Below are 13,959 nucleotides of genomic sequence, written 5' to 3'. Positions count from 1 at the left end.
AACAGAAAACTTGAGCGTGCATAATTATTCACCCCCCCCAAAGTCAATACTTTGTAGAGCCAACTTTTGCAGCAATTACAGCGCAAGTCTCTTGGGGTATGTCTCTATAAGCTTGGCACATCTAGCCACTGGGATTTTTGCCCATTCTTCAAGACAAAACTGCTCCAGCTCCTTGAAGTTGGATGGGTTCCGCTGGTGTACAGCAATCTTTAAGTCATACCACAGATTCTCAATTGGATTGAGGTCTGGGCTTTGACTAGGCCATTCCAAGACATTTAAATATTTCCCCTTAAACCACTCGAGTGTTGCTTTAGCAGTATGCTTAGGGTCATTGTCCTGCTGGAAGGTGAACCTCCGTCCCAGTCTCAAATCTCTGGAAGACTGAAACAGGTTTCCCTCAAGAATTTCCCTGTATTTAGCGCCATCCATCATTCCTTCAATTCTGACCAGTTTCCTAGTCCCTGCCGATGAAAAATATCCCCACAGCATGATGTTGCCACCACCATGCCTCACTGTGGAGATGGTGTTCTCGGGTGATGAGAGGTGTTGGGTTTGCGCCAGACATAGCGTTTTCCTTGATGGCCAAAAAGCTCAATTCTAGTCTCATCTGACCAGAGTACCTTCTTCCATATGATTGGGGAGTCTTCCACCTGCCTTTTGGCGATCACCAAACGTGTTTTCTTATTTTTTTCTTTAAGCAATGGCTTTTTTCTGGCCACTCTTCCATAAAGCCCAGCTCTGTGGAGTGTACGGCTTAAAGTGGTCCTATGGACAGATACTCCAATCTCCGCTGTGGAGCTTTTCAGCTCCTTCAGGGTTATCTTTGGTCTCTTTGTTGCCTCTCTGATTAATGCCCTCCTAGCCTGGTCCATGAGATTTGGTGGGCGGCCCTCTCTTGGTAGGTTTGTTGTGGTGCCATATTCTTTCAATTTTTTAATAATGGATTTAATCGTGCTCCGTGGGATGTTCAAAGTTTCTGATATTTTTTTATAACCCAACCCTGATCTGTACTTCTCCACAACTTTGTCCCTGACCTGTTTGGAGAGCTCCTTGGTCTTCATGGTGCCACTTGCTTGATGGTGCAGACTCTGGGGCCTTTCAGAACAGGTGTATATATACTGATATCATGTGACAGATCATGTGACACTTAGATTGCACACAGGTGGACTTTATTTAACTAATTATGTGACTTCTGAAGGTAATTGGTTGCACCAGATCTTATTTAGGGGCTTCGTAGCAAAGGGGGTGAATACAAATGTACGCACCACTTTTCCGTTATTTATTTTTCAGAATTTCTTGAAACAAGTTATTTTTTTCATTTCACTTCACCAATTTGGACTATTTTGTGTATGTCCATTATATGAAATCCAAATAAAAATCCATTTAAATTACAGGTTGTAATGCAACAAAATAGGAAAAACGCCAAGGGGGATGAATACTTTTGCAAGGCACTGTAAACATACATGGTTAACCCGTTTCACTTCCCCCAGGTTAATGCATGTCTGCGTCTCCCCGCACACACTATCAAGTTTATTACATATCAATCCATATCACAGTTCATGTTAGGATGTGATATTTCGAGACATTCTTATTTGCATTGTCACATTGACAAATTATACCAAAAGATACACTTATGTTTTCATAAGAAATTCCTTTATTTATATTTCACATAAAGCTCTGCAGTTTACAAAGACAAATGTTGATAACGTTCCTGAGGACTTGTAGCTTGAGAGCTGGTGTATTTACAGATTGTGGGCTTGAGACAAAAAGCGTACAAAACAAATACAGTAGAAAGTGCTGACGTAGGACTTTGCGGTAATGAACTGAATGGACAAAAAATCTGACAACTTAGTGTAAGGCACCTTGAATACATTGTGTATGTACCCGTGTCGGATAATATATTATTTTGACCAAATGACAGATGCAATGACAAACTTTCACTAGGTAGAAAGATAGAAAGACAAAGCTGATGTACCTTAGTACTTACAGACATATACTCTGCCAGCAGAGGGCAATCTGGATAGATATTACATTATATATTCACAATATACAAGATATAAGAAACTACAAACTGGATAATACATTAGCTTATCTCCAGCTGAACATGCCCTCATATACTTTATCTATAATAGAACTGTACCAATGTAACAGTGTTTCTCAATATGATTAAGGATTTCAAGAACAGTTTTGAGTGTCTTCTAAAAGAACACCGTCCTTCAACTGAAAACATTCAGGAAAAAAGTATTACCCGATATAATAAGTTATATTCCAAAACTAAAATTTTCTAAATGTACATTGCATCATCAATACGTACCTGACTTATATACAAACATAAAGTAAAATGTCTATGAATTATAAAATATGGTTCTATATTCAACCCATCTGCCATGTGCCAACAAACACAACAATCTCTGACAGTGTGTTACTAAGACGCTATGATGTGTTACTACGACAACGTAAGACGGTTGTCAGCCAATCAAACTCCATCTTCCCAGTGTCCATTCAGCAGGCCTTGGACAAGCCAACGAGCATGTCCGTGTTCGCCCGGCAGTACTGAGCCTTGGTGTTGGTGACTGCGCCGTGCTTCTGCCGGAGATGCAGCCTCAACTGGCTCTTGTGGCGAAAGTGGAGGTCACATTTTTCGCACTAAGGAAGAAAAAGAACGGAATGCAATGTGTCACTAATTTAATGAAACTGCCTCTAAATGAATTCATTCATACATTCAATGAAGGGTTAGCAGGAGGACAGAGGCTATAGCTGATTTAATTTAAGCTGAGGCACTGGGTTGTATATAGCGATACTCGGTTTAGGCTATTGATAGGCAGCCACAGGAAGCCAGGAAGGGATTATTGAAGAAGTGGACCAGTCCCGATTTAGCCGATACACACTGGGTCAACTGAATGGAAAGACAAGGTGTTTACATGGTAGGGCTTTTCTCCTGTGTGGATGCGTAAGTGGCTCTTGAGGGTCTGAAGATGGCGGAAGTGTGTCCCACAGATCTCACAGGGATACGGCTTCTCCCCCGTATGTATCAGCACGTGGGCGCGGAGGTGCGCGACCTAGGAAGAAAATACATAAGATACTTTAGATTTGTAGGAGATAAATTCAAGTAAATATACAATAACATATACAGTTTGGGACATTGCTGTCCTTCATGAGTGAATCACAGTTCCTAGCTGTTTCCTCACCTGTATGAAGCGAGAGCCACACGTCTCACACTTGTATGGCTTTTCTCCCGAGTGGATTCGGGTGTGGGTCTTGAGGTTGGCCGGCCGGTTGAACTGAGCACCGCAGATGTTACAGCGGTACGGTTTCTCTCCTGGATTGCAAGAGGTATAAATAAACCATGAAACACTGATACCATCCAGGACCTTGTATGTACTCTGAGTATACAACACATTAGGAACACCTGCCCTTTCCATGACATACTGACCAGGTGAATCCTGGAACATCGCTCAGAGATGCACAAATACGATATAACATTCAAAATGGGTGAATTTTTCCTTTAAGATGTAACATAAATATTACCGGTGTGGACAGTCTTGTGGCTGGCGAGGTTCCCTTTGTAACGGAAGGCAGCCTGGCATCGGTCACACTTGTATGGCTTGTCAGCATGGACCTGGAGCATGTGGCCTTTCAGGGAGTCCGCTTCCGCAAACTTTGAGTCACAGAAGTTGCAGAAGTTGGAACCATTCTCTACAACAGAAACATTGAGATTTAGTCAATGAAAAGTGTAACAGCATGAATGTAACTATACTGTGCCAACGTTTATTGCAGTGTCCTCATTCATTTAAGTACACTACTCACCACCGCTTGAGTCAGAGTACTCAGTGTGCAGCTCATTGGTGTCCTCCCTGCTGTAGGTGCCAGGGGAGCAGGGACACACCTTCTGGTGCTGAGGGGCGTCTGTACCACACGAGGAGCATCTCAGTTGGCTAATGTTGTGATGGCTGGCCTGTGGGACAAGGATCTCTTCTCCATGCACGTTGACCATCTCTGCAGCCTGCATGTCCTTTATCGGTCCCTCTGATCCACTAGTCTCATAGGAGCCCTGAGGAGGGGAGCAGTTCCCAGCCTCAACGCTCACTCCCTGGGCCTCGTCCTCCTCCTTCTCCCTGGAGGTCTGGTTCATCACGATGAACTTGTACTTCTTCCAGTTGCGGGCCTTGGACTCCTGGGAGCAGCCAGAGGGCTGGGTCAGGGCTGCATTCCTGCTGCAGCCGCTGGACTCGGTGGGGGAGTTGGGCTGGCAGTCAGAGCGGAGGGGGCTCTGCGGGCTGCAGATCACCCCTTTGCTGCAGCCTGGGGACAGGCTGAGGGAGTCTGCCTGGGGGGGCTGGATGCTGTCCTCCTCCATGGGGGAGGCCCCTCTGTGTTCAGGTCCCTGGAGGCCCATGAAGGACCCCGACTGGCGGCTGTAGCAGGGGAGAGGGCGGAGGATCATAATGGAGGAGGATGAGGAGTGGGATGAAAGAGGGTGGTGGATGATGGTGGTGGCCTCTGTGCGATTTGCGGGAGAGCAGAGTTTCTGAGAAATGGCATCCCCTTTGGGAAGGTCACTGAAATTGAGGCCGTCTGGCAGCTTTCTGATGGGCATTGGGACGTGTTTTCCGTGGACGTGGTGGGAGCTACCCGAAGCATTGATACCAGTGAACACACTGGGGCCGTAGCTCCTCCTGTCTCTGAGAGGAGATATGGATGTGTGGCTGGGGCTGGTCGCCAACCCATCCAGAGCCCTGAAAGCAGGGAGGTCCTGAGAGAGACGCATTGGGGTGGCCATAACCTCATCTCTCTGCAGACTCACAGACTGCTCTCTGAAGTGCCAGGAAATAAGGAAAAACACTTATTTAGTTCCAAACGGATACTATTCAGATGTGAAAAAGTAAAAAATAGGGCCTGGAATATTCACTGACCTGACCAGGAAAAGTTCCAGGCACTAGTAGGCTACCAAGTATAAATGGATTAACAATGATGTCATTTTTGTCGTACCTGGACTTGATGAATCTGCGGCAGGTATCCACCACATGTTCCATCTGGAGGTACGAGGCTGTGTTCATGGTAACCAGAACCAAGCTGTCCTTCAGGGTCAGGGTGGAGGTGTACATGAAGTCCAGCAGGATGGCAAAACCATCAGGGTCCACCTTGGGGTCCAGGCTGATGGCACTCAGGTTACTCTTCAGGGGGTCGGTAAATATGGAGTAAAAGAGCCCACTATAAACAGAAATGGAAAATCACATTAAGTTTATGCCTTTTTCTCTCACAATGGCAATCGCATAGCACAAGAAGGACGATTGGCCTAAAAACAGGTAGTTGGTCTTGAACGTACCTGCAGGCTACGAGGACCGTCCTGTGAGCGCAGAAGCGCTGACCGTCAATCTGGATAGTGACATCCGTCAGGATATTTCTACTGCGGAGTCGGTTGAAGTTGAGCAGTACATCACCAGCATGGCGGGTGAATTGAATGCAGCCATTTGCCAATGAGGCCATGATGTCAGAATCTGGAGAAACATGGAAAAATGCTGTATTAAAAAAGGACAATCAGCCAAACTCAGATTGTGAGCGTTGCCGATGAACATTAACATAAAGTAAGCAAAGCTGCTCTAGTCAGAAATGTGTCATATGTTATACACTACATGACCAAAAGGATGTGGACACCTGCTCGTCGAATATCTCATTCCAAAATCATGGGCATTAATATGAAGTTGGTCCCCCCTTTGCTGCTATACCAGCCTCTACTCTTCTGGGAAGGCTTTCCACTAGATGTTTTGCCACACAGTTGGAAGCACAGAATCATCTAGAATGTCATTGTATGCTGTAGCGTTAAGATTTCCCTTCACTGGAACTAAGGGGCCTAGCCTGAACTATAAAAACAGCCCCAGACCATTATTCCTCCTCCACCAAACTTTACAGTTGGCACTATGCACTGGGGCAGGCAGCATTCTCCTGGCATCCGCCAAAACCAGATTAATCTGTCGGACTGCCAGATGGTGAAGCGTGATTCATCACTCCAGATAACGCATTTCCATTGCTCCAGAGTCCACCACTCCAGCCGATGCTTGGCATTGCGCATGGTGATCTTAGGCTTGTGTGCGCCTGCTCGGCCATGGAAACCCATTTCATGAAGCTCCCAAGTGCTACGCTCTTTAGCACTCGGCGGTCCCTTTCTGTGAGCTTGTGTGGCCTACCACTTCACGGCTGAGCCGTTGTTGCTCCTAGACGTTTCCACTTCACAATAACAGCACTTACAGTTGACCGGGGCAGCTCTAGCAGGTGAGAAATTTGACAAACTGAATTGTTGGAAAGGTGGCATCCTATTACGGTGCCACGTTGAAAGTCACTGAGCTCTTCAGTAAGGCCATTCTACTGCCAATGTTTGTCTATAGAGATTGCATAGCTGTGTGCTCGATTTTATACATCTGTCAGCAACGGGAGTGGCTGAAATAGCCAAATGCACTAATTTGAATGGGTGTCCACATACTTTTGCATATATAGTGTACAGTATATGAGGACATACTGTAGCATCATAATCCTATTACCATTGAACTTGATGTGTGTCTCAAAAATATCCCAATAGGTGGCGCCATTTCAATGTCCAACAAAGTAAAAAGCATTGACGGAAATGGGACCACGTCTCTGAGGGAGGCTACAGATCTTACACACCATGTCAACTATAGCTACTCTGAGGCATTGGATTCATGTTCATGACATAAAAATAGTGACAAGTCATGATTGTTGTGGGAAAGTAGACTTTATACAGGCTACAGTAAACAAGTTAGGGCATTTGTTGGTACCTAAATATTGGATTACATATTGCTATTAGACCTACCATAGACATTATTAACACTTACAATAAACTTACAAATATAATATTTTTACATTTAGAAATTATTAACTTTATTTTACTGCAAATATTTCACTATACATTCCTTAGAAACACTTTAATAACACTTTAAAAACATTGAAAACCTGTTTCCTATTTGCTTTTGACCTATAGCCAAGCACATGAATGCGGACGGCTCACGCTCTCTTCATGCTTGGAACATGTCTCGCATTTAGTACATTCCGTCTTGGGTGCGCACAGATTAGGTTGCTTCTAAATACGTTTCCTGTTCTTCGATAGGCCTATACGTGGAAAGCCAGCTTGTTTAACCTATGACATTTAACACTGGTTATACCCAATTTATTTTAACTTGGAGAAAAAAAACTAGAAAATTGAAATATGGCAATGCGTATAATAGGTCGTGGGATTTTAGGAGTTTCAAATGCATGTACACATAGGACTACACATTGCAGAGGCTCCCCCTGTAAATGTAGTACAAACGAGTGGAGCCTGTAAATTTAGTACAAAATGAGTAGGCAGTTATTGATAATAACAGTCCATTAAAACAAATCAAGAGTGTAGGCCTACATCAAAATGGTCTTTGTTTTTTGTTTAGTCTCAGCATTGATCGAAAAAGCATTCGACAGATCATCAGTGGAAGTCTACCAGCGAAGTGAAACCACCATCAGAGAGAGAAAAGAACAGTGCTCAAAGCTCAAAACTAGTACGCAGTGATCTAACAACCAGACAGGCTCACTGTTGCGCGAATGTTCTTGCTCTTAGTTTACTGATATTTAACGACTATTAAAGATGCATCCTTTTGAGAATATAAAATTCATACTATCCAGGAAAAATTACTTTGATCAATCAAAAACATTCTGACTATATACACCCAAAAGTAACATTTCTGTACAGTAGGAAAGGCTATAAAGCAACTGCACATTCGGCCTAATATATAATCTCTCGATAATATCTCGATATTTGATAAACCAACATGATAAAAAAGTGAGAGCATAACTTGGCAATATTTTTTTAAATAATAGTTTCCCAATGAAAGAATGAACCACGAATTTCTGAGTGAATCTCTCGCAAGCAGAGGAGATACTAGACTACTTGACCATGAATCAAGTAAAATCTTCAGCAAGAAGTCTAGCAACTGCAGTCTAAGAAACCCTACTGTTCACAAAACTAAAGAAAACATACACAATCGAAAGAATGTTAAAGTATTTAAAGTTTATCAATAGAGGCCAATGAGCCACAACGAATGTCTACCACTACAAGCAACTTCTAGCATAATACTGTAAAATAATGAGAGAAAAAAATTCACCTTGTAAAACTTTCCTGGAAACTTCGTGCATCACCAGTTCTGAGAATACAGTTCTAAGAAACTCAAGGGCTTAATTCTCGGAATTCTACCAGAGGACCATACCATTTCTAAACCAGTGGGGAGGGTACATGGTGTTCTGTGTGTCTTTTTATTGTCATTACAGGAAATATATTTGGATATTCTATTTAGGCCATAAATTAGAGAAGATTTACTATCGAGTAAGTTAAAAAAATTAACGGTTATATGGATTTTAACTGTGACAACTATTTTATTCTTGCTCTATTCTCCCTCTTTAGTGGAACTGTCCAAATACAAGGTCACCTGACCATTCCATACAGACCTCGAAGAATATGAGCTCATTCACGAGGGTGGACACGAGCATGGTCTTTCGTGGAGAGATTTGATCCATAAATCAGGCGATAGGTGGCTTGCTTATCATTAGCTGCTTAAACAAAATAATAATTATGCTCAACCCTACCATCAATACTGTATGTTGCCAAACATGTTCAGACTACGTTTTGGAGACTTCTTCAATTTCAGCTATCCACTTTGGATTGTAACCTTTTTTCCGTGCACTGTTGTGTGGAAGTAGGAGTGATTACATTCATTTTGGCATTGTGGGGGCAAAACAATTATAATATTTGATGGAAACGCACGCTAGTTTTAGGGAAAAGTAGCCTATAGCACCACAATGGCCAACGTTGTAGTCGTAGGCGATTCGACTCTGCGGTAGTAGTAATTTAATAGTAAGCATAGGCAAAAATATGTACAGAAATCTCCACCTACATAAAACTCTTGCGCAAGTGCTACAAAGGCAGCAATGTTTATGCCCTAAATGGCTATAGGCTTGGCATCATGCGGAACCGCTCTGTATGATTGATCTATTTATTACATTGTAATAATTTGTAATAAACATGTTACACTTGAATCCTTTTTTATTTAGCCTACTGTTACTTTTACATGACTCGTTTACAATATCCCCTTGCACCCGCAGTCAATAAAGAGATTGGGACACGAAGATGAGATCATTCCTTTAAAGGATAGCATACTGCCCGACCAGTAGGCTGCTTGAGCCACAACATTAGGTGTTTAGGCTATTCAATCTATGTAACTTAAAGGGGCAATCTGCAGTTGCTAAATCCATTTTTTGGACTTGAAATTAATGATATGAACCCATTGATTCTTGAAGAATATAACTTATAAATGCCTAATGAGGTTAGTTCACATGTGTCAAACTCATTCCACGGAGGGCCTAGTGGCTGCGGGTTTTCACTCCTCCCTTGTCCTTGATTGATGAATTAAGGTCACTAATTAGTAAGGAACTCCCCACACCTGGTTGTCTAGGTCTTAATTGAAAGGAAAAACCAAAAACCTGCAGACACTAGGCCCTCCATGGAATGAGTTTGACACCCCTGGGTTAGTTCAACTGTCGTACCCCATCAGAACCCCAAAATAGGCTTGATTCACTCCAATGTTTGTAAACTAAGTAAATGTAAACAAATGGATGGTCAGTCCTTTCATACATAGCTCTGTCTATGAATTTGAGAGTGGTTACATTTCTCCTGCCCCATCCACCAGCTTTTTACCGAAACAGTGGTGGGCTTTTGTTATTGTTTCAACTGCTGATTGCCGCTTTAAGTAGCCTGACCTATGAAGTGCAGGTGCCAGGCAAAATGTAGGCTAAACAAAACCTTAGGCCTACTTACACTACATGACCAAAAGTATGTGGACACCTGCTGGTCGAACATCTCATTCCAAAATCATGGGCATTAATATGGAGTTGGTCCCCCCTTTGCTGCTATAACAGCCTCCACTCTTCTGGGAAGGCTTTCCACTAGATGTTGGAACATTGCTGCAGGGACTTGCTTTCATTCAGCCACAAGAGCATTAGTGAGGTCGGGCACTGATGTTGGGCGATTAGGCCTGGCTCACAGTCGGCGTTCCAATTCATCCTCAAGGTGTTCGATAGGGTTGAGGTCAGGACTCTGTGCAGGCCAGTCAAGTTATTCCACACTAATCTCGACAAACCATTTCTGTATGGACCTCACTTTGTGCACAGGGGCTTTGTCATGCTGAAACAGGAAAGGGCCTTCCCCAAACTGTTGCCACAAAGTTGGAAGCACAGAATCGTCTAGAATGTCATAGTATGCTGTAGTGTTAAGATTTCTACAAAAACAGCCCCAGACCATTATTCCTCCTCCACCAAACTTTACAGTTGGCAATATGCATTCGGGCAGGTAGCGTTCTCCTGGCATCTGCCAAACCCAGATTCGTCTGTCGGACTGCCAGATGGTGAAGCGTGATTCATCACTCCAGAGAACGCATTTCCACTGCTCCAGAGTCCACCACTCCAGCCGATGCTTGGCATTGCGCATGGTGATCTTAGGCTTGTGTGCGTCTGCTCGGCCATGGAAACCCATTTCATGAAGCTCCCGGCGAACAGTTCTTGTGCTGACGTTGCTTCCAGAGGCAGTTTGGAACTTGGTAGTGAGTGTTGCAATAATTTTTACGCGCTTCAGCACTCGGTGGTCCCGTTCTGTGAGCTTGTGTGGCCTACCACTTCCTTGAGCCATTGTTGCTCCTAGACGTGAAGCGTGATTCATCACTCCAGAAAACGCGCTCCAGAGTCCAATGGCGGCAAGCTTTACACCACTCCAGCCGATGCTTGGCATTGCGCATGGTGATCTTAGGCTTGTGTGCGGCTGCTCGGCCATGGAAACCCATTTCATAAAGCTCCCGACGAACAGTTATTGTGCTGACGTTGCTTCCAGAGGCAGTTTGGAACTCGGTAGTGAGTGTTGCAACCGAGGACAGGCAGCGTTCTCATGGCATCCGCCAAACCCAGATTTGTCCGTCGGACTGCCAGATGGTGAAGCGTGATTCATCACTCCAGAGAATGCGTTTCCACTGCTCCAGAATCCACCACTCCACCCAACGTTTGGCATTGCACATGCTGATCATAGGCTTGTATGCGGCTGCTCGGCCATGGAAACCCATTTCATGAAGCTCCCGGCGAACAGTTCTTGTGCTGACGTTGCTTCCAGAGGCAGTTTGGAACTTGGTAGTGAGTGTTGCAATGATTTTTACGCGCTTCAGCACTTGGTGGTCCCGTTCTGTGAGCTTGTGTGGCCTACCACTTCATTGAGCCATTGTTGCTCCTAGACGTTTCCACTTCACAATTGCAGCACTTACAGTTGACCAGGGCAGCTCTAGCAGGGCAGAAATTTGACGAACTGACTTGTTTGAAAGGTGGCATCCTATGACGGTGCCACTTTGAAAGTCACTGAGCTCTTCAGTAAGGCCATTCTACTGCCAATGTTTGTTTATTTAGATTGCATGGCTGTGTGCTCAATTTTATACACCTGTCAGCAACGGGTGTGGCTGAAATAGCTGAATCCACTCAATTGAAAGGGTTTTCACATACTTTTGTATATATAGTGTATCTCTAGAAAATAAAAACAAAATAGGAGCGCACTCGGGTGAATAAACTTAAATGAATATATTTATATTTCCGCACTAACATTTGCGGTATGAGCCCTTCAGTGTGCATAAGAGTCGAGAAACAGGTGCAGGTGAAACGTTTAATAAAACAACAAACATAAAACGAGACAGCGTTGCAGTGGAGATATAGCATAAACACAGGAACAATACCAACTGAGGACTAGACGTAAGGGAGGGACAGATGAAGGGGAGGTAATGAGGAAGGTAATGGAGTCCAGGTGTGAATCATAATGATCTGCAGGTGCGCGTGATGATGGATGCCAGGTGTGCGTAATGATAAATCCTAGGACCGGTGGTTAGTATTCCGGCGACGTCGCACGCCGGAGGGGAGGAGCAGGAGTAGACGTGACACAATGGCAATCAATGTTATGGCAATAATACAGGCTACACACAGGTGGGCATAATGATAGATTCACAAAGTCAGTATTGGCCCAATCAAAAGATCCCAACAGAGGGAGCTGTTGGGGGGAAACATGAAAATCAAATAAATAAATACAAAATATATATTTGCAAAAACACAATAAAGCCTAAATGTCAGCAGGGTATTTTCGGCCTACCTATTTATAGCCTACAAAAAAGAAGAAAATAAACATTCCTTGCTGAGACCTGCTGGGGCAATAGTGCCCAAGCAGCCTTTCCAATATGTCTCTCTTTGGAGAAATAATGTATCCCTATCTCCTCCCCTATGTAGCACCTTCACCATTCAATGCTCATATAATGTAAGGCACTTAGTTCATGATTATGGCTTTTGAAATGCCTGGCAACAGGTGATTTGTCATCATGGTTGTGAATGGAGCTCTTATGCTCACAAATCCTTAAGTTCACGTTTGGTCTCAGATAATAAAAGTTACAGGAACACTTTTTCCTACTTATCTCTCCCATAGGGTTTGCTTGAATTCCCTGTTTAGTAGGCTACGATGTATACTTTAAATCAAGTAACATTTTGTGTGTGTGTGTGTATGAGAGAGAGAGAGAGAGAGAGAGAGAGAGAGAGAGAGAGAGAGAGAGAGAGAGAGAGAGAGAGAGAGAGAGAGAGAGAGAGAGAGAGAGAGACTTTCAGATAGGACCCAAAACATTTGGCAACATCAACAAAAACAACATTTTGCTAATGTCTCATGCTTGGCTGATTGCATTGGGTTCTGTTCTACAGCTCTCAATTATGGCTGTAGGCTCTAGTCAATATAGGACAACTGCATCCATTCATAATCACTCAATACTCAGTCTATCAGATGCAGAATCACTTGTTCAATCATTATTAATCACTACATACACATACACAGTAGTAGACTTGATCACAAATGTATTGTTGGCCAGGGTCACAGTGTTTCAAGAGAGAGGTCTATGCTATTTCTCCAACTTTACTACTGAGCTTGTGACAAGTTGACAACCTTTTATGCTGATTCAGAATCATTGCTCTTTACAAGATTTAGTCCAGCGGATAAGAACCAAATATACCTGAGATCATTCCACTTTATGATATAAGTATCAAACTTGGTACAGTAATACAAGATACCTTAAGGAACATTTGAAATGTTCTTTGTAATGTTATCTGTTTCCTGCAAATTATAAGAAAAATTACAGGAAACCTGCCCTGTACACATCACTTTAGGTAAAATCCCATAGGAATGTACTATGTCCAGCGAAATACTTTTATGATGAGACCTTTCAGCCTTTACAAAAATGTATTATACTCAGTGGTGTACGGCTATTTCTTTAGGTGCCGGAGCGCAAAATAAATAAATGAGGTCATCATTTCTCATCCTACATTTGCACCGTATTAGGCCTACCTCATTTCAAAATAGGCCATTATCACTGTCAACTGTGAATGATAATTTCTAGTTTTACAGGTGAAATGTCCAAGCTGCAGCTGAATGCCAACCTGAACCATTTGATCTCACTCAGTTTCATGAGAATATGCATTTAGATCTTCTTGAGGGATGTGAGTAAAGACTCTTTGAGCAGATTTCAGACCAGATTATATTAACAAGCTACAGACTAGCCTACCTGTATAGTTTCCATCAGAGCACATTTATCCTATGGCGCACACTGTTTAGTTTTGGCCGCATCATGAGAAGAAAAAATTACCATTCAGCACAATCATCCTTAAATCTCATAAGAAATGACATGGTGTTTTTGGTCTTACAGTAACTTTATAGTATGTGCTATTATAGTCAGGCTGTTATGCAGAATACTGATTACTAATTCATTAAGCTCTGGCAGCACTACACCGCTGATTATACATAGTTTTCCAAAATGACCACCAACCAGCTCCATGGGGCCATATTGGACAGGATTCACATGGCCGTATCTC

General features: G+C 43.2%; 1 protein-coding gene across 1 annotated transcript; it reads right to left on the bottom strand.

Moving 5' to 3' along the window:
* Positions 1–1,631: 1,631 nt before the first annotated feature.
* LOC311150836 (B-cell lymphoma 6 protein-like) lies at positions 1,632–8,196 on the bottom strand. Its single transcript, XM_084188383.1, has 8 exons — positions 8,148–8,196; positions 5,327–5,498; positions 4,990–5,211; positions 3,808–4,814; positions 3,529–3,696; positions 3,189–3,319; positions 2,922–3,059; positions 1,632–2,646 (listed from the first exon to the last, which is right to left on the bottom strand). Exons 1-8 carry the CDS (start codon positions 8,176–8,178, stop codon positions 2,503–2,505), a joined length of 2,013 nt encoding a protein of 670 aa, XP_084044509.1. The 5' UTR covers positions 8,179–8,196; the 3' UTR covers positions 1,632–2,502.
* Between the last annotated feature and the right edge of the window lie 5,763 nt (positions 8,197–13,959).

Source organism: Coregonus lavaretus, assembly GCF_964263955.1.
Source record: "Coregonus lavaretus genome assembly, chromosome: 23".
Classification (NCBI taxonomy): Eukaryota; Metazoa; Chordata; class Actinopteri; order Salmoniformes; family Salmonidae; genus Coregonus; species Coregonus lavaretus.
The sequence above is the reverse complement of the archived record's forward strand: the minus strand, read 5'-3'. Positions and strand labels throughout refer to the sequence as shown.

What these genes read in the sequence shown, in the direction of transcription:
- LOC311150836 (XM_084188383.1), bottom strand. Translation starts at nt 8,178, where the DNA reads ATGCACGAAGTTTCCAGGAAAGTTTTACAAG. An exon ending in TTCCAGGAAAGTTTTACAAG is followed by an intron (nt 5,499 to 8,147) that starts GTGAATTTTTTT and finishes ATGTTTCTCCAG; the next exon opens with ATTCTGACATCATGGCCTCA. An exon ending in CCACAAGACTGTCCACACCG is followed by an intron (nt 3,320 to 3,528) that starts GTAATATTTATG and finishes CTTGCAATCCAG; the next exon opens with GAGAGAAACCGTACCGCTGT.